The sequence below is a fragment of the Staurois parvus genome, unplaced genomic scaffold (assembly GCF_062004578.1).
Source record: "Staurois parvus isolate SC_StPar_1 unplaced genomic scaffold, SC_StPar_1.0 ptg003855l, whole genome shotgun sequence".
Lineage (NCBI taxonomy): Eukaryota > Metazoa > Chordata > Amphibia > Anura > Ranidae > Staurois > Staurois parvus.
The window spans coordinates 987-25,278 of NW_028321650.1; the positions used below are offsets into that span (position 1 = coordinate 987).

The 24,292-nt window shown below is 49.2% G+C and overlaps 2 protein-coding genes across 2 annotated transcripts in view; one reads left to right on the forward strand and one right to left on the reverse strand.

Annotated features, from left to right (window-relative positions):
- Positions 1–286: 286 nt before the first annotated feature.
- Positions 287–3,510, reverse strand: LOC149427339 (mediator of RNA polymerase II transcription subunit 12-like; the record flags this gene model as incomplete). Its single annotated transcript, XM_089668113.1, has 5 exons — positions 3,386–3,510; positions 1,512–1,616; positions 822–1,013; positions 537–696; positions 287–459 (listed from the first exon to the last, which is right to left on the reverse strand). Coding segments are annotated over exons 1-5 (729 nt in total), but the record flags the coding sequence as incomplete, so codon positions are not given.
- A 9,532-nt stretch (positions 3,511–13,042) lies between these two features.
- LOC149427340 (G protein-coupled receptor 143-like) overlaps positions 13,043–24,292 on the forward strand; it is a 33,371-nt gene continuing 22,121 nt past the window's right edge. The window contains exons 1-3 of the mRNA XM_089668114.1: positions 13,043–13,250; positions 19,420–19,514; positions 20,999–21,093. Of these exons, the coding sequence (XP_089524240.1) occupies positions 13,043–13,250; positions 19,420–19,514; positions 20,999–21,093 (398 nt within the window). The remainder of the gene's footprint in view (positions 13,251–19,419; positions 19,515–20,998; positions 21,094–24,292) is intronic.

A 24,292-nucleotide genomic window follows, 5' to 3' on the forward strand; every position in this document is an offset into this window, starting at 1 on the left:
TCACATGATCAGGACCTCGCAGAGAGGTTGTGTCCAACGAACGGTGTTCCACTGTGCCCGGAGGACACAGCGGGCAGCGGATCGCGGTCCTGCGCGCTTCCAGGGAGCGCGCACAAGCAGGGTGCGGGGAGGCCATTTATAAACATCCACCCGCCCCTGCACTGCCACCATCTGGCCGTTTATATACAACGGGCGGACGTGAGGTGGTTAATTTGGGATCCTGGAAGTCGCAGGGGGGCCGTCACTGTGGAAATATCTATCTAGCAGGAAATCCACCAGCCCTGACCTGGAACATGAACATGGCCAGCTTCTCGTTGTATTCCCACTGCTTCAGCGCTACTTCCACCTCCGGAGGAGCCGGTCCGGACGGAGGGCCACAGCCCCCAGTGGCCTGCCGGTAGAACTCTGCGATCTTCTGCAGCTGCTCCCACAGGTAGCGGGTGATGATCTGCGTCCATTCTGTAAGAGGCGGAGGGGACAGGTAAGTACCGCCCATGGACAGAGGAGAGCGGCCGTACGCCCATCGCCCACCTTACCTATGATGGGGTCCATCACGTGCCTCTTCTTCATTTTGGTTTCAGTAATGGCGGCGTAATACGCGCAGGTCATCTTTACCAGCCAGGCCGCCCGCATGACCGGCACCGAATATCGGGCCAGGTAACCGAACACCTCCTCCTTCTTCCCGAATATAGGGACCTGTCCGTCCAAGAGGCAAGAAGAAAACACTTAGAAGCGGGACGCTGGATTGGCCGCATTGGGTTCCTGGACATTTTCGGATATCCGCGTCCTGTATGGACCAATCACAGGCGACGCGCACTCACCTTCTTGGCCAGGTGTGTGAGGGGTTTGGTTCCGGCCAGATCGGTGAACCAGTTATGTATGGAGTTCTGGGAACGAGGCGTCACCAGCCAAAAGTTGTCCTTCTGGTTGACCTGAGGTTTCCTCCGGCCCGTGTCCGGCAGAGTGTTGCACCGCAGCTTCTCCGCCATGATGTTACTGAAGTTGGAGCTGATCTACAGAGAGAAACAGAGAATGGTGTATGGAGCGCACACTGCCGAGACGGGGGAGAAGGAAACAGAGAATGGTGTATGGAGCGCACACTGCCGAGACGGGGGAGAAGGAAACAGAGGATGGTGTATGGAGCGCACACCGCCGAGACGGGGGAGAAGGAAACAGAGGATGGTGTATGGAGCGCACACCGCCGAGACGGGGGAGAAGGAAACAGAGGATGGTGTATGGAGCGCACACCGCCGAGACGGGGGAGAAGGAAACAGAGGATGGTGTATGGAGCGCACACCGCCGAGATGGGGGGCTACGGCACAAAGTGTGGGGGGGGAGAAGGGGGGCTACGGCACAAAGTGTGGGGGGGGAGAAGGAGGGCTTCGGCACAAAGTGTGGGGGGGGAGAAGGGGGGCTACGGCACAAAGTGTGGGGGGGGAGAAGGGGGGCTACGGCATAAAGTGTGGGGGGGGGGTTAAAGGAGGATTCTGACCCCGAGCCGAAACACAGACCTTAGCCGGATTGAAGTTGACATTCTTGGCACTGCCGTGTTCATCTCCGGAGACGGCCGGCTGGTTGTTGAATCCTTGCTTCACATTCAGAGCCGTCAGCTCGTCCTGACAACACACATGTCACCGTTACACAGAATGACACCCCAATCAAGGGTCACCCCAATACCTGCACCCCCCACCGCCCATCAACCCAATACCTGCACCCCCCACCGCCCATCAACCCAATACCTGCACCCCCCACCGCCCATCACCCCAATACCTGCACCCCCCACCCCCCCAGCACCCAAATACCTGCACACCCCCACCTCAGATCACCCCAATACCTGCACACCCCCACCTCAGATCACCCCAATACCTGCACACCCCCACCTCAGATCACCCCAATACCTGCACACCCCCACCTCAGATCACCCCAATACCTGCACACCCCACCGCCCATCACCCCAATACCTGCACCCCCCACCGCCCATCACCCCAATACCTGCACCCCCCACCGCCCATCACCCCAATACCTGCACCCCCCCACCTCAGATCACCCCAATACCTGCACCCCCCCCACCGCCCATCACCCCAATACCTGCACCCCCCCATCACCCCAATACCTGCACCCCCCCCACCTCAGATCACCCCAATACCTGCACCCCCCCCCACCGCCCATCACCCCAATACCTGCACCCCCCCATCAACCCAATACCTGCACCCTCTACCCCCCATTACCTGCACCCCCCCCCTCATCACCCCAATACCAGCACACCCCCACCTCAGATCACCCCAATACCTGCACCCCCCCACCGCCCATCACCCCAATACCTGCACCCCCCCATCACCCCAATACCTGCACCCCCCCAGTGCCCATCAACCCAATACCTGCACCCTCTACCCCCCATTACCTGCACCCCCCCCCATCACCCCAATACCAGCACACCCCCACCTCAGATCACCCCAATACCTGCAACCCCCACCCCCCATTACCTGCACCCCCCAATGTCTGCACCCCCCACCCCTGAACTCAGATCACCCTAATACCTGCACCCCCCATAAACCCAATACCTGCAAACACCACCCCCCATTACCACCACCCCCCATTACATGCACCCCCCATCACACCAATGCCTGCACCCCCCCCCCAACCCCAGATAACCCCAATACCACCACCTCCAATACCACCACCTCCACCCCAAAAGTTACAATGTACAGTCTGATCACTGGGGGAGGGGACTGAGGAAATGACTCCTCCTCCTTCTACAAAGTTACAATGTACAGTCTGATCACTGGGGGAGGGGAGACTGAGGAAATGACTCCTCCTCCTTCTACAAAGTTACAATGTACAGTCTGATCACTGGGGGAGGAGACTGAGGAAATGACTCCTCCTCCTCCTACAAAGTTACAATGTACAGTCTGATCACTGGGGGAGGAGACTGAGGAAATGACTCCTCCTCCTCCTACAAAGTTACAATGTACAGTCTGATCACTGGGGGAGGAGACTGAGGAAATGACTCCTCCTCCTCCTCCTACAAAGTTACAATGTACAGTCTGATCACTGGGGGAGGGGAGACTGAGGAAATGACTCCTCCTCCTTCTACAAAGTTACAATGTACAGTCTGATCACTGGGGGAGGGGAGACTGAGGAAATGCCTCCTCCTGCCTGCAGCAGCCTGATGACGTCACCTGAGCCTAGGCACAGCCAATGATTGGCTCCCAGGGAGGGGTGACCCCCTGTATATGGTATATATGGGGACACTGCAGTCCTTGGCTCCTCCCCTCTGATGACAGTTTGTCTTTCTGTGGCCCCCAGCCCCCCTCCCTGTAGTATAATGTGGGGGGGCCATCCTGGGACCCCCCTGCCCTCCCTCCTCCCGGGGACCCTCACTCGCCTCCTTCTGTTTGGCGTCCTGCGGGTAGACATCGGGGGGCCCCAGCCGGGGTTTCTTCAGGGGCCTCTGCTCGTAGCTCAGGACACCGAAGGCCGCCATCTTTCCTGCTCCTCCGGGGGGCGCGCACCCGATGACGTCTGAGGAGAAGTCAAGAGCGCGCTATTGACGTCACGGGGTGGGCGGAGAGGCCGCCGGCGCCATGTTGGGTGCGGGCAGAGTTCTGTGGTGGGGACTTCCTATAGAATCTTTATAAATGATAAAGAGGACCTGTCACCTGTGAGAGACAAGAGCCTACCGTCCTAATAACACGGGCCAGTGCCCTCCATGGATCCTGGGAACTGGAATCTGACAACCGGATGGTGGGCTCTTCATGTATGGGGGGCAAAGAGACCCCCACAATATTCCCCTGTACACCACATTTCCCCTCAATGCCTGTCCATGTGACCCCATTACTGAGATTTCTCCCCACTTCATGTCCTTGTGACCCCATTACTGACATTTCCCCTCATTTCCTGTCCTTGTGACCCCCATTACGGAGATTTTTCCTCACTTCCTGTCCCTGTGACCCCATGACCCCATTACTGAGATTTCCCCTCACTTCCTGTCCCTGTGACCCCCATTACTGAGATTTCTCCTCACTTCCTGTCCCTGTGACCCCATTACTGAGATTTCCCCTCACATCCTGTCTCTGTGACCCCCATTACTGAGATTTCTCCTCACTTCCTGTCCTTGTGATCCCCCATTACTGAGATTCCTCGCTTCCTGTCCCTGTGACCCCCATTACTGAGATTTTTCCCTCACTTCCTTTCCTTCTGACCCCATTACTGACATTTCCCCTCACTTCCTGTCCCTGTGACCCCTATTATTGAGATTTCCCCTCATTTCCTGTCCATGTGAAACCCAATACTGAGATTTCCCCTCACTTCCTGCCTCTGTGACCCCATTACTGAGATTTCCCCTCATTTCCTGTCCCTGTGACCCCCATTACTGAGATTTCCCCTCACTTCCTGTCCCTGTGACCCCCATTACTGAGATTTCCCCTGAGAGTTCTGTGGTGGGGACTTCCTATAGAACCTTTATAAATGATAAAGAGGACCTGTCACCTGTGAGAGACAACAGCCTACCGTCCTAATAACACGGGCCAGTGCCCTCCATGGATCCTCGAACGGGAATCTGACAACCAGATGGTGGGCTCTTCATGTATGGGGGGCAAAGAGACCCCCACAATGTTCTCCTGTACACCACATTTCCCCTCAATGCCTATCCCTGTGACCCCATTACTGAGATTTCTCCCCACTTCATGTCCTTGTGACCCTATTACTGACATTTCCCCTCATTTCCTTTCCTTGTGACCCCCATGACTGAGATTTCTCCTCATTTCCTGTCCCTGTGACCCCATTACTGAGATTTCCCCTCACTTCCTGTCCCTGTGACCCCAATTACTGACATTTCTCCTCACTTCCTGTCCCTGTGACCCCATTACTGAGATTTCCCCTCACTTCCTGTCCCTGTGACCCCCATTACTGACATTTCCCCTCATTTCCTGTCCTTGTGACCCCCATTACTGAGATTTCTCCTCACTTCCTGTCCCTGTGACCCCCATTACTGAGATTTCTCCTCACTTCCTGTCCCTGTGACCCCATTACTGAGATTTCCCCTCACATCCTGTCCCTGTGACCCCCATTACTGAGATTTCTCCTCACTTCCTGTCCTTGTGACCCCCCATTACTGAGATTTCTCCTCACTTCCTGTCCTTGTGACCCCATTACTGAGATTTCCCCTCACTTCCTGCCCCTGTGACCCCATTATTGAGATTTCCCCTCACATCCTGTTTCTGTGACCCCCATTACTGAGATTTCTCCTCACTTCCTGTCCTTGTGATCCCCCATTACTGAGATTTCTCCTCGCTTCCTGTCCCTGTGACCCCCATTACTGAGATTTTCCCTCACTTCCTGTCCTTCTGACCCCATTACTGACATCTCCCCTCACTTCCTGTCCCTGTGACCCCTATTATTGAGATTTCCCCTCATTTCCTGTCCATGTGAAACCCAATACTGAGATTTCCCCTCACTTCCTGCCTCTGTGACCCCATTACTGAGATTTCCCCTCATTTCCTGTCCCTGTGACCCCCATTACTGAGATTTCCCCTCACTTCCTGTCCCTGTGACCCCCATTACTGAGATTTCCCCTCACGTCCTGTCCCTGTAAACCCCATTATTGAGATTTCCCCTCACTTCCTTTTCCTGTGACCCCATTACTGAGATTTCCCCTAATTTCCTGTCCCTGTGACCCCCACTACTGAGATTTCCCCTCACTTCCTGTCCCTGTGACCCCCATTACTTAGATATCTCTCCACTTCCTGTCCTTGTGACCCTCATTACTGAGATTTCCCCTCACGTCCTGTCCTTCTGACCCCACTACTGATGTTTCCCCTCACTTCCTGTTCCTGTGACCCCCTTTACTGAGATTTCCCCTCACTTCCTGTCCCTGTAACCCCCATTACTGAGATTTCCCCTCACTTCCTGTCCCTGTGACCCCATAACTGAGATTTCCCCTCACTTCCTGTCCTTTTGACCCCATTACTGACATTTCCCCTCACTTCCTGTCCCTGTGACCCCCAATTACTGATATTTTTCCTCACTTCCTGTCCCTGTGACCCCATTACTGAGATATCCCCTCACTTCCTGTCCCTGTGACCCCTATAACTGAGATTTCCACTCACTTCCTGTCCCTGTGACCCCCAATTACTGATATTTTTCCTCACTTCCTGTCCCTGTGACCCCATTACGGAGATTTCCCCTCACTTCCTGTCCCTGTGACCCCCATTACTGAGATTTCCCTTCACTTCCTGTCCCTGTGACCCCCATTACTGCGATTTTTCCTCAGATCCTGTCCTTCTGACCCCCATTACTGAGATTTTTCCTCAGATCCTGTCCCTGTGACCCCCATTACTGAGATTTTTCCTTAGATCCTGTTCCTGTGACCCCTATTACTGAGATTTCCCCTAAACTTCCTGTCCCTTTGACCCCCATTACTGAGATTTTTCCTCACTACCTGTCCCTGTGATCCCCCCCCGCATTACTGAGATTTTTCCTCATTTCCTTTCCCTGTGACCCCCATTAATGAGATTTCTCCTCACATCTTGTCTCTGTGACCCCATTACTGAGATTTCCCCTCACTTCCTGTCCCTGTGACACCCCATTACTTAGATTTCCCCTCACTTCCTGTCCCTGTGACCCCCATTACTGAGATTTCTCCTCACTTCCTGTCTTTGTGACCCCCCATTACTGAGATTTCTCCTCACTTCCTGTCCTTGTGACCCCATTACTGAGATTTCCCCTCACTTCCTGCCCCTGTGACCCCATTATTGAGATTTCCCCTCACATCCTGTTTCTGTGACCCCCATTACTGAGATTTCTCCTCACTTCCTGTCCTTGTGATCCCCCATTACTGAGATTTCTCCTCGCTTCCTGTCCCTGTGACCCCCATTACTGAGATTTTCCCTCACTTCCTGTCCTTCTGACCCCATTACTGACATCTCCCCTCACTTCCTGTCCCTGTGACCCCTATTATTGAGATTTCCCCTCATTTCCTGTCCATGTGAAACCCAATACTGAGATTTCCCCTCACTTCCTGCCTCTGTGACCCCATTACTGAGATTTCCCCTCATTTCCTGTCCCTGTGACCCCCATTACTGAGATTTCCCCTCACTTCCTGTCCCTGTGACCCCCATTACTGAGATTTCCCCTCACGTCCTGTCCCTGTAAACCCCATTATTGAGATTTCCCCTCACTTCCTTTTCCTGTGACCCCATTACTGAGATTTCCCCTAATTTCCTGTCCCTGTGACCCCCACTACTGAGATTTCCCCTCACTTCCTGTCCCTGTGACCCCCATTACTTAGATATCTCTCCACTTCCTGTCCTTGTGACCCTCATTACTGAGATTTCCCCTCACGTCCTGTCCTTCTGACCCCACTACTGACGTTTCCCCTCACTTCCTGTTCCTGTGACCCCCTTTACTGAGATTTCCCCTCACTTCCTGTCCCTGTAACCCCCATTACTGATATTTCCCCTCACTTCCTCTCCCTGTGACCCCATAACTGAGATTTCCCCTCACTTCCTGTCCTTTTGACCCCATTACTGACATTTCCCCTCACTTCCTGTCCCTGTGACCCCCAATTACTGATATTTTTCCTCACTTCCTGTCCCTGTGACCCCATTACTGAGATATCCCCTCACTTCCTGTCCCTGTGACCCCTATAACTGAGATTTCCCCTCACTTCCTGTCCCTGTGACCCCCAATTACTGATATTTTTCCTCACTTCCTGTCCCTGTGACCCCATTACGGAGATTTCTCCTCACTTCCTGTCCCTGTGACCCCCATTACTGAGATTTCCCTTCACTTCCTGTCCCTGTGACCCCCATTACTGCGATTTTTCCTCAGATCCTGTCCTTCTGACCCCCATTACTGAGATTTTTCCTCAGATCCTGTCCCTGTGACCCCCATTACTGAGATTTTTCCTTAGATCCTGTTCCTGTGACCCCTATTACTGAGATTTCCCCTAAACTTCCTGTCCCTTTGACCCCCATTACTGAGATTTTTCCTCACTGCCTGTCCCTGTGACCCCCCCCCCCCCCGCATTACTGAGATTTTTCCTCATTTCCTTTCCCTGTGACCCCCATTAATGAGATTTCTCCTCACATCTTGTCTCTGTGACCCCATTACTGAGATTTCCCCTCACTTCCTGTCCCTGTGACACCCCATTACTTAGATTTCCCCTCACTTCCTGTCCCTGTGACCCCCATTACTGAGATTTTCCCTCACTTCCTTTCCCTGTGACCCCCATTACTGAGATTTTCCCTCACTTCCTTTCCCTGTGACCCCTATTACTGAGATTTCACCTTGTTTCCTGTCCCTGTAACCCCCATTACTGAGATTTACCCTCACTTCCTGTTCCTGTGACCCCCATTACTGAGATTTCCCCTCACTTCCTGTCCCTGTGACCCCCATTACTGAGATTTTTCCTCAGATCCTGTCCCTGTGACCCCTATTACTGAGATTTCTCCTCACATCTTGTCTCTGTGACCCCCATTACTGAAATTTCCTCTCGCTTCCTGTCCCTGTGACCCCCATTACTGAGATTTTTCCTCACTTCCTGTCCCTGTGACCCCCCCATTACTGAGATTTTTCCTCACTTCCTTTCCCTGTGACCCCTATTACTGAGATTTCCCCTCACTTCCTGTCCCCGTGACCCCCATTACTGAGATTTCCCCTCACTTCCTGTCCCTGTGACCTCATTACTGAGATTTCCCCTCACTTCCTGTCCCTGTGACCTCATTACTAAGATTTCTCATAACTTCCAGCCCCTGTGACCTCATTACTGAGATTTCCCCTCACTTCCTGTCCCTGTGACATCATTACTGAGATTTATTATCACTTCCGGCCTCCTGTGACACCCCCCCACAGAATTGTTGTGAGATAATTCAATGAGTACAATTGTACCCCTCCAGATCCTCCATAATTCCATATGTGGTCTTCCTGGATCCTCTGTGCCATGGTCCTCCCGGATCCTCCATTCCATGGTCCTCCCTGATCCTCCATTCCATGGTCCTCCCTGATCCTCCATTCCATGGTCCTCCCTGATCCTCCATTCCATGGTCCTCCCTGATCCTCCATTCCATGGTCCTCCCTGATCCTCCATTCCATGGTCCTCCCTGATCCTCCATTCCAAGGTCCTCCTGGATCCTCCGTTCCATGGTCCTCCCTGATCCTCCATTCCAAGGTCCTCCCTTATTGTCTATTCCATGGTCCTCCCGGATCCTCCATTCCATGGTCCTCCCTGATCCTCCATTCCATGGTCCTCCCTGATCCTCCATTCCATGGTTCTCCCTGATCCTCCGTGCCATGGTCCTCCCTGATCCTCCATTCCATGGTCCTCCCCGATCCTCCATTCCATAGTCCTCCCCGATCCTCCATTCCATAGTCCTCCCTGATCCTCCATTCCATGGTTCTCCCTGATCCTCCGTGCCATGGTCCTCCCTGATCCTCCATTCCATAGTCCTCCCCGATCCTCCATTCCATAGTAATCCCCGATCCTTCATTCCATGGTCCTCCCCGATCCTCCATTCCATGGTCCTCCCCGATCCTCCATTCCATGGTCCTCCATTCCATGGTCCTCCCTGATCCTCCATTCCATGGTCCTCCCTGATCCTCCATTCCATGGTCCTCCCTGATCCTCCATTTCATGGTCCTCCCTGATCCTCCATTTCATGGTCCTCCCTGATCCTCCATTTCATGGTCCTCCCTGATCCTCCATTCCATGGTCCTCCTGGATCCTCTATTCCATGGTCCTCCTGGATCCTCCATTCCATGGTCCTCACTGATCCTCCATTCCATGGTCCTCCCTGATCCTTTATTCCATGGTCCTCCTGGATCCTCCATGCCATGGTCCTCCATGATCCTCCATTCCATGGTCCTCCCGGATCCTCCATTCCATGGTCCTCGCTGATCCTCCATTCCATGGTCCTCGCTGATCCTCTATTCCATGGTCCTCCCGGCTCCTCCGTGCCATGGTCCTCCCGGCTCCTCCTTTCCATGGTCCTCCCGGATCCTCTATTCCATGGTCCTCACTGATCCTCCATTCCATGGTCCTCCCGGATCCTCCATGCCATGGTCCTCCCTGATCCTCTATTCCATGGTCCTCCCTGATCCTCTATTCCATGGTCCTCCATGATCCTCCATTCCATGGTCCTTCCTGATCCTCTATTTCATGGTCCTCCTGGATCCTCCATTCCATGGTCTTCCCGGATCCTCCATTCCATGGTCCTCCCGGATCCTCCATTCCATGGTCCTCCTGGATCCTCCATGCCATGGTCCTCCCTGATCCTCCATTCCATGGTCCTCCCGGATCCTCCATTCCATGGTCCTCCCTGATCCTCCATTTCATGGTCCTCCCTGATCCTCCATTCCATGGTTCTCCCTGATTCTCCATTCCATGGTCCTCCCGGATCCTCTATTGCATGGTCCTTCTGGATCCTCCATTCCATGGTCCTCCCTGATCCTCTATTCCATGGTCCTCACTGTTCCTCCATTCCATGGTCCTCCTGGATCCTCAATTCCATGGTCCTTCTGGATCCTCCATTCCATGGTCCTCCCTGATCCTCTATTCCATGGTCCTCACTGATCCTCCATGCCATGGTCCTCCCTGATCCTCGGTTCCATGGTCCTCCTGGATCCTCTATTCCATGGTCCTCCTGGATCCTCCATTCCATGGTCCTCACTGATCCTCCATTCCATGGTCCTCCCTGATCCTTTATTCCATGGTCCTCCTGGATCCTCCATGCCATGGTCCTCCCTGATCCTCCATTCCATGGTCCTCCCAGATCCTCCATTCCATGGTCCTCCCAGATCCTCCATTCCATGGTCCTCCCTGATCTTCTATTCCATGGTCCTCCCGGCTCCTCCGTGCCATGGTCCTCCCTGATCCTCCATTCCATGGTCCTCCCTGATCCTCTATTCCATGGTCCTCCCTGATCCTCTATTCCATGGTCCTCCATGATCCTCCATTCCATGATCCTTCCTGATCCTCTATTCCATAGTCCTCCTGGATCCTCCATTCCATGGTCCTCCTGGATCCTCCATTCCATGGTCCTCACTGTTCCTCCTTTTCTTGGTCCTCACTGATCCTCCATTCCATGGTCCTCTCTGATCCTCCATTCCATGGTCCTCCTGGATCCTCCATTCCATGGTCATCCTGGATCCTCCATTCCATGGTCCTCCCTGATCTTCCATTCTATGGTCCTCCCTGATCCTTTGTTCCATGGTCCTCACTGTTCCTCCATTCCATGGTCCTCCTGGATCCTCCATTCCATGGTCCTCACTGATCCTCCATTCCATGGTCTTCCCAGATCCTTTATTCCATGGTCCTCCTGGATCCTCCATGCCATGGTCCTCCCTGATCCTCCATTCCATGGTCCTCTCGGATCCTCCATTCCATGGTCCTCACTGATCCTCCATTCCATGGTCCTCCCTGATCCTCTATTCCATGGTCCTCCTGGATCCTCCATGCCATGGTCCTCCCTGATCCTCCATTCCATGGACCTCCTGGATCCTCCATTCCATGGTCCTCCCTGATCCTCCATTCCATGGTCCTCCATGATTCTCCATTCCATGGTCCTTCCTGATCCTCCATTCCATGGTCCTCCTGGATCCTCCATTCCATGGTCCTCCTGGATGCTCCATTCCATGGTCCTCACTGATCCTCCATTCCATGGTCCTCCCTGAACCTCCATTCCATGGTCCTCCTTGATCCTCCATTCCATGGTCCTCCTGGATCCTCCATTCCATGGTCCTCCCTGATCCTCTATTTCATGGTCCTCCTGGATCCTCCATTCCATGGTCCTCCTGGATCCTCCATTCCATGGTCATCCTGGATCCTCCATTCCATGGTCCTCCCTGATCCTCCATTCCATGATCCTTCTGGATCCTTCATGCCATGGTTCTTCCAGATCCTTTATTCCATGGTCCTCACAAGTCCTCTGTGCCATGGTCTTCTTGGATCCTCCTTTTCATGGTCCTCCTGGATTTTCCATTCCATGGTCTTCCCGGATCCTCCATTCCATGGTCTTCCCCTGTCCTCCGTTCCATGGTCTTCCAGGATCATTCGTTCCATGGTTTACCTGGATCCTCCATTGTCTGATTCCTCCAGATCCTCCACCATTCCATGCGTTGTCTTCCCAGATTCTCTGTTCCGTTGTCTTCCTGGATCCTCCTTCATCTGATCCCTCCAGGTCCTCCACTATTCCATGCGTGGTCTTCCTGGATCCTCCTTCATCTGATCCCTCCAGGTCCTCCACTATTCCATGCGTGGTCTTCCCAGATCCTCCATTGTCTGATAATTCCAGGTCCTCCACCATTCCATGCGTGGTCTTCCCGGATCCTCCATTGTCTGATCCCTCCAGGTCCTCCACCATTCCATGCGTGGTCTTCCCGGATCCTCCATTGTCTGATCCCTCCAGGTCCTCCACCATTCCATGCGTGGTCTTCCCGGATCCTCCATTGTCTGATCCCTCCAGGTCCTCCACCATTTCATGCGTGGTCTTCCCGGATCCTCCATTGTCTGATCCCTCCAGGTCCTCCACCATTCCATGCGTGGTCTTCCCGGATCCTCCATTGTCTGATCCCTCCAGGTCCTCCACCATTCCATGCGTGGTCTTCCCGGATCCTCCATTGTCTGATCCCTCCAGGTCCTCCACCATTCCATGCGTGGTCTTCCCGGATCCTCCATTGTCTGATCCCTCCAGGTCCTCCACCATTCCATGCGTGGTCTTCCCGGATCCTCCATTGTCTGATCCCTCCAGGTCCTCCACCATTCCATGCGTGGTCTTCCCGGATCTTCCATTGTCTGATTCCTCCAGATCCTCCACCATTCCATGCGTGGTCTTCCCGGATCCTCCATTGTCTGATCCCTCCAGGTCCTCCACCATTCCATGCGTGGTCTTCCCGGATCTTCCATTATCTGATTCCTCCAGATCCTCCACCATTCCATGCGTGGTCTTCCCGGATCCTCCATTGTCTGATCCCTCTGGTTCCTCCATCATTCATCCTTTGGTCTTCCTGCAGTCCTGATCCCACCAGATCCTCCATCATCCTGTGTATGGCCTCCCTGAGATTACCGAGGCTGTGCTGTGCGTCCAGGGATTGTGGCACGGACCTGGTCCTCCCCTCCCCCACCTATCATGTGGTGTGTGGGTGCAGCGCTGCCCTGGGGCTCCTGGGCCTGGCCTTCTGCTACCATCCAACCAACGTCCGGACTCAGAGGACGGGGAGGCGAGTGGTGCTGGCCGGGGGTCTGCTCAGCGCAGGTTCCATCTCCTATTTTTATCGTTTTATCAGATGTGATTGTACAGAAATCTCGCCGTGTTATCATGTATGTGTCCCCCTCCCCGTGTGGTCTGTGGGGCTCATTCACTCTAGCGGGGGGGGCAGTAAAACATGTTTGAGCTGCATTTTACCACCCCCCAATGTTACCCCTTTAGTCATGGGTGCACATCCCACATGCTGAGCTCCGTGGCAGGAATTCTACCCCCCCCCCGTCACTTTCGATGGGCGTACCGCCTGCTGAGTGCGACCCATTTCAGCAGGCGGGGCCACCCTGCCAGCATCGCGGTGCAGCCGGTTGTGGCGCTCTGGTTTGGGGATTCGATGAGTAAACGCTGGCGGTAAGAAAGCGAAACGACGCGTATCTGAAGAGCCGTCTGAATGTGGATCACTCTTCGAGAACAAGGCGCATGGGCCCTTGGTGGCTATTGTCTCGCAAAAGTGATTTCGGGGTTCTTTAATGCAAATTTTTTTTTTTTTTTTCCTAAAAACAAAACTAAAAAAAAAAAACTGCAATTTTTTTTATCGACTAAAATCAAAACAAAACTAAAAAAAAAAACTGCAATTTTTTTTGTAATCGACTAAAATCAAAACAAAACTAAAAAAAAAAAACTGCAATTTTTTTTATCGACTAAAATCAAAACAAAACTAAAAAAAAAAACTGCAATTTTTTTTGTAATCGACTAAAATCAAAACAAAACTAGAAAAAAAAACTGCAATTTTTTTTATCGACTAAAAACAAAACTAAAAAAAAAATTGCAGATTTTTTTTGTTTTGTTTTGATTTTAGTCGATTACAAAAAAAATTGCAGTTTTTTTTTTTAGTTTTGTGTTGATTTTAGTCGATAAAAAAAATTGCAGATATATTTTTAATCTACTAAAAACAAAACTAAAAAAAAAACTATTTTTTTTTTAATCGACTAAAATCCAAACAAAAGAAAAAAAAATTGCAGATTTTTTTTTTTTTTTTAGTTCTGTGTCGATTTTAGTCAACTACAAAAAAAAATTGCAGTTTTTTTTTTTTTAGTTTTGTTTTGATTTTAGTCGATTACAAAAAAAATAGTTTGCAGATTTTTTTTTAGTTTTGATTTCAATCAATAAAAATAAATTGCACATTTTATTTTTAGATTTGTTTTGATTTTAGTTTTGATCCTGCGGGTGGACGTCATGTCCCAGCCATTGATGTCTGAAGACGCATCACTTCCTGTTCACTTCCGAAGAAAACAAAAAGGTTGACTTTTATCTCCGGGAACTTTTATTTGTTCATTTTTAGAATAGCCGATCTATAAGAAAAAAAAAAAACAAAAGAAAAAATTGCAGATTTTTTTTTTAGTTTTGGGTTTGATTTTAGTTGATTAAAAAAAATTGCTGATTTTTTTTTTTATTGACTAAAATCAAAACTAAAAAAAAAAAAGCTGCAATTTTTTTTCTTTTTGCTTTTTTTTTTTCTTTTTTGATCGGCTATTCTAAAAATGAATAAATAAAAGTTCCCGGAGATAAAAGTCGACCTTTTTGTTTTCTTCAGAAATGAACAGGAAGTGATGCGTCTTCAAAAATCAATGGCTGGGACTTGACGTCCACCTGCAGGATCAAAACTAAAACTAAAAAAATCTGCAATTTTTTTTTTTTTTATCGACTACAATCAAAACAAAACTAAAAAAAAAATTGCATCATTTTTTTTTTTTTTAGTTCTGTGTCGATTTTAGTCAATTACAAAAAAAAATTGCATTTTTTTTTATCCACTAAAATCAAAACAAAACTTAAAAAAAAAAAAAAAAAAAAAGATGCAATTATTTTTTTAGTTTTGTTTTGATTTTAGTCGATAAAAAAACAAAAAATTGCAGATTTTTTTAGTTTTGATCCCTGGGTGGACGTCAAGTCCCAGCCATTGATTTTTAAAGACGCCTCACTTCCTGTTCACTTCCGAAGAAAACAAAAAGGTCGACTTTTATCTCCGGGAACTTTTATTTATTCATTTTTAGAATAGCCGATCAAAAAAGAAAAATAAAGAAAAAATTGCATTTTTTTTTTTTTTTTGTTTTGATTTTAGGCAATTGATTTTAGTCGATAAAAAAATGTCAGATTTTTTTTTTTTAATCGCCTAAAATCAATCAAAACTAAAAAAAAAAAAGCTGCAATTTTTTCTTTATTCTTTATTTTTCTTTTTTGATCGGCTATTCTAAAAATGAATAAATAAAAGTTCCCGGAGATAAAAATCGACCTTTTTGTTTTCTTCGGAAGTGAACAGGAAGTGAGGCGTCTTCAAAAATCAATGGCTGGGACTTAACGTCCACCCGCAGGATCAAAACTAAAACTAAAAAAATCTGCAATTTTTTGTTTTTTTATCGACTAAAATCAAAACAAAACTAAAAAAATCATTGCATCTTTTTTTTTTTTTTTTTTTTTTTTTAGTTTTGTTTTGATTTTAGTGGATAAAAAAATGCAATTTTTTTTGTAATTGACTAAAATCGACACAGAACTAAAAAAAAAAAAAAAAAAATGATGCAATTTTTTTTCAGTTTTGTTTTGATTTTAGTCGATAAAAAAAAACAAAAAATTGCAGCTTTTTTTTTTTTTGTTTTTAGTTTTGATTTTAGTCGATAGTCGATTAAAAAAAATTGCTGATTTTTTTTTTTTTTATCGACTAAAATCAAACCCAAAACTACAAAAAAAATCTGCAATTTTTTCTTTTGTTATTTTTTTTTTTCTTTTTTGATCGGCTATTCTAAAAATGAACAAATAAAAGCTCCTGGAGATAAAAGTCAACCTTTTTGTTTTCTTCGGAAGTGAACAGGAAGTGATGCGTCTTCAGACATCAATACCTGGGACATGACGTCCACCCGCAGGATCAAAACTAAAATCAAAACAAAACTAAAAAAAATCTGCAATTTTTTTTTTTTTTTTTGAATTTATGCGATAAAAAAAAAATTGCAAATTTTGGTTTTGTTTTGATTTTAGTTTTGATCCTGCGGGTGGATGTCATGTCCCAGGTATTGATGTCTGAAGACGCATCACTTCCTGTTCACTTCCGAAGAAAACAAAAAGGTCGACAGATTTGCAGATTTTTTTTTTTTTTTAGTTTTTGTTTTGATTTTAGTCGATAAAAAAAAGCAGATTTTTTTTTTTTAATCTACTAAAATCCAAACAAAACTTAAAAAAAAAATCTGCAATTTTTTTTTTTTTTTTTTCCTTTTTTGTTCGGCTATTCTAAAAATGAATAAATAAAAGTGCCCGGAGATCAAAGTTGACCTTTTTGTTTTCTTCGGAAGTGAACAGGAAGTGATGCGTCTTCAGACAGCAATGGCTGGGACATGATGTCCACCCGCAGGATCAAAACTAAAATCAAAAAGATTTTTTTTTAGTTTTGTTTTGATTTTAGTTGATAAAAAAAATCTGCAATTTTTTTTTTATCGACTAAAAACAAAACTAAACAAAAATCTGCAATTTTTTTATCGACAAAAATCTAAACAAAACTAAAAAAAAAATTGCAGATTTTTTTAGTTTAGTTTTCAGTCAATTAAAAAAAAATTGCACATTTTATTTTTTTTAGTTTTAATTTTAGTTGATTAAAAAAACAAATTGCAGATTTTTTTTTTCTTTTGTTTTGTTTTGATTTTAGTTGATAAACAAAATTGCAGATAAAAAATCTACTAAAAACAAAACTAAACAAAAATCTGCAATTTTTTTTTTATCGACTAAAAACAAAACTAAACAAAAATCTGCAATTTTTTTATCGACAAAAATCTAAACAAAACTAAAAAAAAATTGCAGATTTTTTTAGTTTAGTTTTCAGTCAATTAAAAAAAAATTGCACATTTTATTTTTTTTAGTTTTAATTTTAGTTGATTAAAAAAACAAATTGCAGATTTTTTTTTTCTTTTGTTTTGTTTTGATTTTAGTTGATAAACAAAATTGCAGATAAAAAATCTACTAAAAACAAAACTAAACAAAAATCTGCAATTTTTTTTTTTATCGACAAAAATCAAAACTAAAAAAAAAATTGCACATTTTATTTTTTTTAGTTTCGATTTTAGTCGATTAAAAAAACAAAAATTGCAGATTTTATTTTTTTTTTGTTTTGATTTTAGTTGATAAAAAAATAGCATCTTTTTTAATCTACTAAAAACAAAACTAAAAAAAAAAATCTGCAATTTTTTTTTTTTTTTTTTTTGATCGGCTATTCTAAAAATTAATAAATATAAGTTCCCGTAGATAAAAGTCGACCTTTTCGTCTTCAGAAGTGAAGAGGAAGTGATGCGTCTTCAGACATCAATGGCTGGGACATGACGTCCACCCGCAGGATCAGGGAGGAAAGGGTTACTGAGGGCGGCCTGGGGAGTGGGGAGAGGAAAACCAATCCTCAAATATATCAGTTAGGGGGCCCAAAGCCGGCCCATAGGGCCCCAATCACACCTCTGATTATGGGGGGGGATTGCAGTGATTGGCTGTGGGCTGCAAGCCATGGAGGGATTACCTGGGAATGATCGACCCCAGACACAGACAGTCTGCATCCAGAGCCGACCAATCACATGTGAGAGCCTGCGATCACCAATCAGAAAGTATTGTGTGTCTGCAGAGCAACCAACATCACCACTGACTGTCAGAGACTGCGGACACAGTACAGGAGATGACCAGAGACTGCGGACACAGTACAGGAGATGACCAGAGACTGCGGACACAGTACAGGAGATGACCGGAGACTGCGGACACAGTACAGGAGATGACCAGAGACTGCGGACACAGTACAGGAGATGACCGGAGACTGCGGACACAGTACAGGAGATGACCAGAGACTGTGGACACAGTACAGGAGATGACCAGAGACTGCAGACATAGTACAGGAGATGACCAGAGACTGCAGACACAGTACAGGAGATGACCAGAGACTGCGGACACAGTACAGGAGATGACCAGAGACTGCGGACACAGTACAGGAGATGACCAGAGACTGCGGACACAGTACAGGAGATGACCAGAGACTGCGGACACAGTACAGGAGATGACCAGAGACTGCGGACACAGTACAGGAGATGACCAGAGACTGCGGACACAGTACAGGAGATGACCAGAGACTGTGGACACAGTACAGGAGATGACCAGAGACTGCGGACACAGTACAGGAGATGACCGGAGACTGCGGACACAGTACAGGAGATGACCGGAGACTGCGGACACAGTACAGGAGATGACCAGAGACTGCGGACACAGTACAGGAGATGACCAGAGACTGTGGACACAGTACAGGAGATGACCAGAGACTGCGGACATAGTACAGGAGATGACCAGAGACTGTGGACACAGTACAGGAGATGACCAGAGACTGCAGACACAGTACAGGAGATGACCAGAGACTGCGGACACAGTACAGGAGATGACCAGAGACTGCAGACACAGTACAGGGGATGACCAGAGACTGCGGACACAGTACAGGAGATGACCAGAGACTGCAGACACAGTACAGGAGATGACCAGAGACTGCAGACACAGTACAGGAGATGACCAGAGACTGCGGACATAGTACAGGAGACGACCAGAGACTGCAGACATAGTACAGGAGATGACCAGAGACTGCAGACATAGTACAGGAGATGACCAGAGACTGCGGACAGTACAGGAGATGACCAGAGACTGTGGACACAGTACAGGAGATGACCGGAGACTGCGGACATAGTACAGGAGATGACCGGAGACTGCGGACATAGTACAGGAGATGACCGGAGACTGCGGACACAGTACAGGAGATGACCGGAGACTGCGGACACAGTACAGGAGATGACCGGAGACTGCGGACATAGTACAGGAGATGACCGGAGACTGCGGACACAGTACAGGAGATGACCGGAGACTGCGGACATAGTACAGGAGATGACCGGAGACTGCGGACATAGTACAGGAGATGACCGGAGACTGCGGACACAGTACAGGAGATGACCAGAGACTGCGGACACAGTCCGGGGGATCACCAGAGACTGCAGACACAGTACAGGAGATGATGATCACAATAAGTGGAGGGGGTCAGAGTTGGGTAGTCGGGGAGGGGGGGGGGGATGCTCAGTCTCTCCTGCGGATTGTTCGATCTCTGATCCCATTGGTGGATGTCGGAGGTGATGATTGATGTTTGTGTGGCTCTCTGATCTCTGTTCTCCTCTCTCAGGATTCTTGGTACATTCCATCCTCTGGCTGAGTCTTCCCGGGTTCCTCTCTGATCAGCACTATTGGCCGTCTCGTCTCCTCTGTATCCTCCTCTCGGTGAGTTGTATTCAGTGATCCCTCCAATCTCCTCCATTCGGGGGCGCAGTTCTGTACAACCAATCAGAGGCTTCCGTTTCGAGGCTTCGGTATCAGTACTCAGTATCAGTACCGGACCTCAGTACCAGTATCAGACCTCAGTATCAGTACCGGACCTCAGTACCGGACCTCAGTACCGGACCTCAGTACCGGACCTCAGTACCGGACCTCAGTACCGGACCTCAGTACCGGACCTCAGTACCGGACCTCAGTACCAGTACCAGACCTCAGTACCAGTACCGGACCTCAGTACCGGACCTCAGTACCGGACCTCAGTACCGGACCTCAGTACCGGACCTCAGTACCAGTATCAGACCTCAGTACCAGTATCAGACCTCAGTATCAGTACCGGACCTCAGTACCGGACCTCAGTACCGGACCTCAGTACCGGACCTCAGTACCGGACCTCAGTACCGCACCTCAGTACCGCGCCTCAGTACCGCACCTCAGTATCGGACCTCAGTACCGGACCTCAGTACCAGTACCGGACCTCAGTACCAGTATCGGACCTCAGTACCAGTATCAGACCTCAGTACCAGTATCAGACCTCAGTATCAGTACCGGACCTCAGTACCGGACCTCAGTACCGGACCTCAGTACCGGACCTCAGTACCGGACCTCAGTACCGGACCTCAGTACCGGACCTCAGTACCAGTATCGGACCTCAGTATCGGACCTCAGTATCGGACCTCAGTACCAGTACCAGACCTCAGTACCAGTATCAGACCTCAGTATCAGTATCAGACCTCAGTATCAGTATCAGACCTCAGTACCAGTATCAGACCTCAGTACCAGTACCGGACCTCAGTACCGGACCTCAGTACCGGACCTCAGTGTCAGTACCAGACCTCAGTACCAGTATCAGACCTCAGTACCGGACCTCAGTACCGGACCTCAGTACCGGACCTCAGTACCGGACCTCAGTGTCAGTACCAGACCTCAGTACCAGTATCAGACCTCAGTATCAGTACCGGACCTCAGTACCGGACCTCAGTACCGGACCTCAGTACCGGACCTCAGTACCGGACCTCAGTACCGGACCTCAGTACCGGACCTCAGTACCGGACCTCAGTACCGGACCTCAGTGTCAGTACCAGACCTCAGTGTCAGTACCGGACCTCAGTACCAGTATCGGACCTCAGTACCAGTACCGGACCTCAGTATCAGTACTGGACCTCAGTACCGGACCTCAGTACCGGACCTCAGTATCGGACCTCAGTACCAGTACCGGACCTCAGTACCGGACCTCAGTACCGGACCTCAGTACCGGACCTCAGTACCGGACCTCAGTACCGGACCTCAGTACCAGTATCGGACCTCAGTACCGGACCTCAGTATCAGTACCAGACCTCAGTACCAGTATCGGACCTCAGTATCGGACCTCAGTACCGGACCTCAGTACCGGACCTCAGTACCAGACACTAATCCTTCCTCTCTGTCCTCAGACGTGGATCCATTACTTCTCCTGTCTGCTGTTTTGGGCCTTTTTCTGCTCGTCCCTGGAGGTCGCTCAGCTGCTCAGTCCCAGCCCCCCCGGGAGGTGAGGTTCCTCTGAATACAGGTTATGATTTCTGTGTATCGCTCTTCATAGGAAGGTTATAGAATATAAATGTATAATGGACCGTTAGGCCTTGACATGGACACTATTGTTCTCTCTGGCGGTCCCCCGAGAACGTGGCTGGATGGTCGGCCTGAGCCAGCGTCCGTCCGAGAAAATGTGATTATTAAAGTAGAATTCCAACCTACACCTAACATGTCCGAACAACGCCCCTCCCCCGCCCCTCCGATCACCTCCGCTCTATATGTAACTCCAGTCTGGTCACATGATTCGGCCCCCTGGTGTCAATAAGCAGTTGCAGGGGAGAGGAGGGAGCAGGGGCGGACTGACAACTCATGGGGCCCCCCGGGCAATAGGGGATCATGGGGCCCCTGTGTCCTTGCCCAAACTCAAAATAGCCTATGAAAATGGTACCAGGGGCATCTCATGGGGCCCCCTACTGACCCCGGGCCCTCGAGCAGTGCCCAAGTTTCCAAATGGTCAGTCCGCGTCTGGGAGGGAGCACCGGCGACGGTAGAGGGGGGAGCACCGACGACGGAGAGGGAAGGGCACCGACGACGGAGGAGGAGGGAGCACCTCCTCATCGGTGCTCCCCCCCTCTCCGTCGTCGGTGCTCCCCCCCTCTCCGTCGTCGGTGCTCCCCCCCTCTCCGTCGTCGGTGCTCCCCCCCTCTCCGTCGTCGGTGCTCCCCCCCTCTCCGTCGTCTGTGCTCCCTCCTTTTCGTCATCGGTGCTCCCTTCTCTTCGTCGTGGGAGCTCCAAAAGCAGAGAGGGGAGTACCAATAATGGAGAAAAGGGAGCACCGACGATGGGAGAGGGAGGAGCACAGGCGACGGAGAGGGGGGAGCACAGGCGACGGAGAGGGGGGAGCACAGGCGACGGAGAGGGGGGAGCACAGACGACGGAGAGGGGGGAGCACCGACGATGGTACAGGAGGGAGCACCAACAGAGGGTGTGGCTATGAGTGATGTCACCACCCCAGGCTTTAGCGGTGGTTGAGGGAACTCTCCCCTGCAGCTGCCGCTGGCTGACATGACGAGGATTTTGGCCACCCGGGGTACAGACGTATCAGACAATCTCAGGTCGGTGTGTAATGTGAGGGTCTCCATCACTGGATATACACTGGAAGGGGGGGGGGGGGAGGGGGTACAGGAAGTTGCCTATCCCGACTCATCTAGAACCTTTCCCTACCTCTAGTCACTCTCCCTGCACTGACCTCTCCCAGAATCCACACCGAGCCTCGGAGCCAGGGGCTTAGATAGACTCTGCCTGACCCAAGATGGCCACCAGAGTCACATGGGGCAGAAATGTCCAACCAGATTGTTTCCCCGGAGATAACATATGATGTACGAGTCCGGAGCTCCTCCACTCCAATGACAATGTAATATCTGATGTACGAGTCCGGAGCTCCTCCACCCCAATGACAATGTAATATCTGATGTACGAGTCCGGAGCTCCTCCACCCCAATGACAATGTAATATCTGATGTACGAATCCGGAGCTCCTCCACTCCAATGAAAATGTAATATCTGTACGAGTCCGGAGCTCCTCCACCCCAATGACAATGTAATTATTGATAGATGTACAAGTACGGAACTCCTCCACTCCAATGACAATGTAATACCTGATGTACGATTCCGGAGCTCCTCCACCCCAATGACAATGTAATATCTGATGTACGAGTCCGGAGCTCCTCCACCCCAATGACAATATAATATCTGATGTACGAATCACGAGCTCCTCCACCCCAATGACAATGTAACATCTGATGTACGAGTCTGGAGCTCCTCCACCCCAATGACAATGTAATATCTGATATACGAGTCCGGAGCTCCTCCACCCCAATGACAATGTAATATCTGATGTACGAGTCCGGAGCTCCTCCACCCCAATGACAATGTAATATCTTGTATACGAGTCCGGAGCTCCTCCACCCCAATGACAATGTAATATCTTGTATACGAGTCCGGAGCTCCTCCACCCCAATGACAATGTAATATTTGATGGACGAGTCCGGAGCTCCTCCACCCTAATGACAATGTAATATCTGATAGATGTACAATTCCAGAGCTCCTCCAACCCAATGACAATGTAATATATGATGTACGAGTCCGGAGCTCCTCCACTCCAATGACAATGTAATATCTAAAGTACGAGTCCGGAGCTCCTCCACTCCAATGACAATGTAATATCTGATGTACGAGTCTGGAGCTCCTCCACCCCAATGACAGTGTAATACCTGATGTACGATTCCGGAGCTCCTCCGCCCCAATGTCAATGTAATATCTGATGTACGAGTCCGGAGCTCCTCCACCCCAATGTCAATGTAATATCTGATGTACGAGTCCGGAGCTCCTCCACCCCAATGTCAATGTAATATCTGATGTACGATACTGGAGCTCCTCCACCCCAATGACAATGTAATATCTGTACGAGTCCGGAGCTCCTCCACCCCAATGACAATGAAATATCAGATGTACTATTCCGGATCTCCTCCACCCCAATAACAATGTAGTATCTAAAGTACGAGTCCGGAGCTCCTCCACTCCAATGACAATGTAATATCTGATGTACGATTCCGGAGCTCCTCCACCCCAATGACAGTGTAATACCTGATGTACGATTCCGGAGCTCCTCCGCCCCAATGTCAATGTAATATCTGATGTACGAGTCCGGAGCTCCTCCACCCCAATGTCAATGTAATATCTGATGTACGAGTCCGGAGCTCCTCCACCCCAATGTCAATGTAATATCTGATGTACGATACTGGAGCTCCTCCACCCCAATGACAATGTAATATCTGTACGAGTCCGGAGCTCCTCCACCCCAATGACAATGAAATATCAGATGTACTATTCCGGATCTCCTCCACCCCAATAACAATGTAGTATCTGAAGTACAAGTCTCCGGAGCTCCTCCACCCAAATGACAATGTAATATCTGACAGATGTACGAGTCTGGAGCTCCTCCACCCCAATGACAATGTAATATCTGTACGAGTCCGGAGCTCCTCCACCCAATGACAATGTAATATCTGATGTACGATTCCGGAGCTCCTCCACCCCAATGACAATGTAATATCTGTACCAGTCCGGAGCTCCTCCACCCCAATGACAATGTAATATCTGATGTACGATTCCGGAGCTCCTCCACCCCAATGACAATGTAATATCTGTACCAGT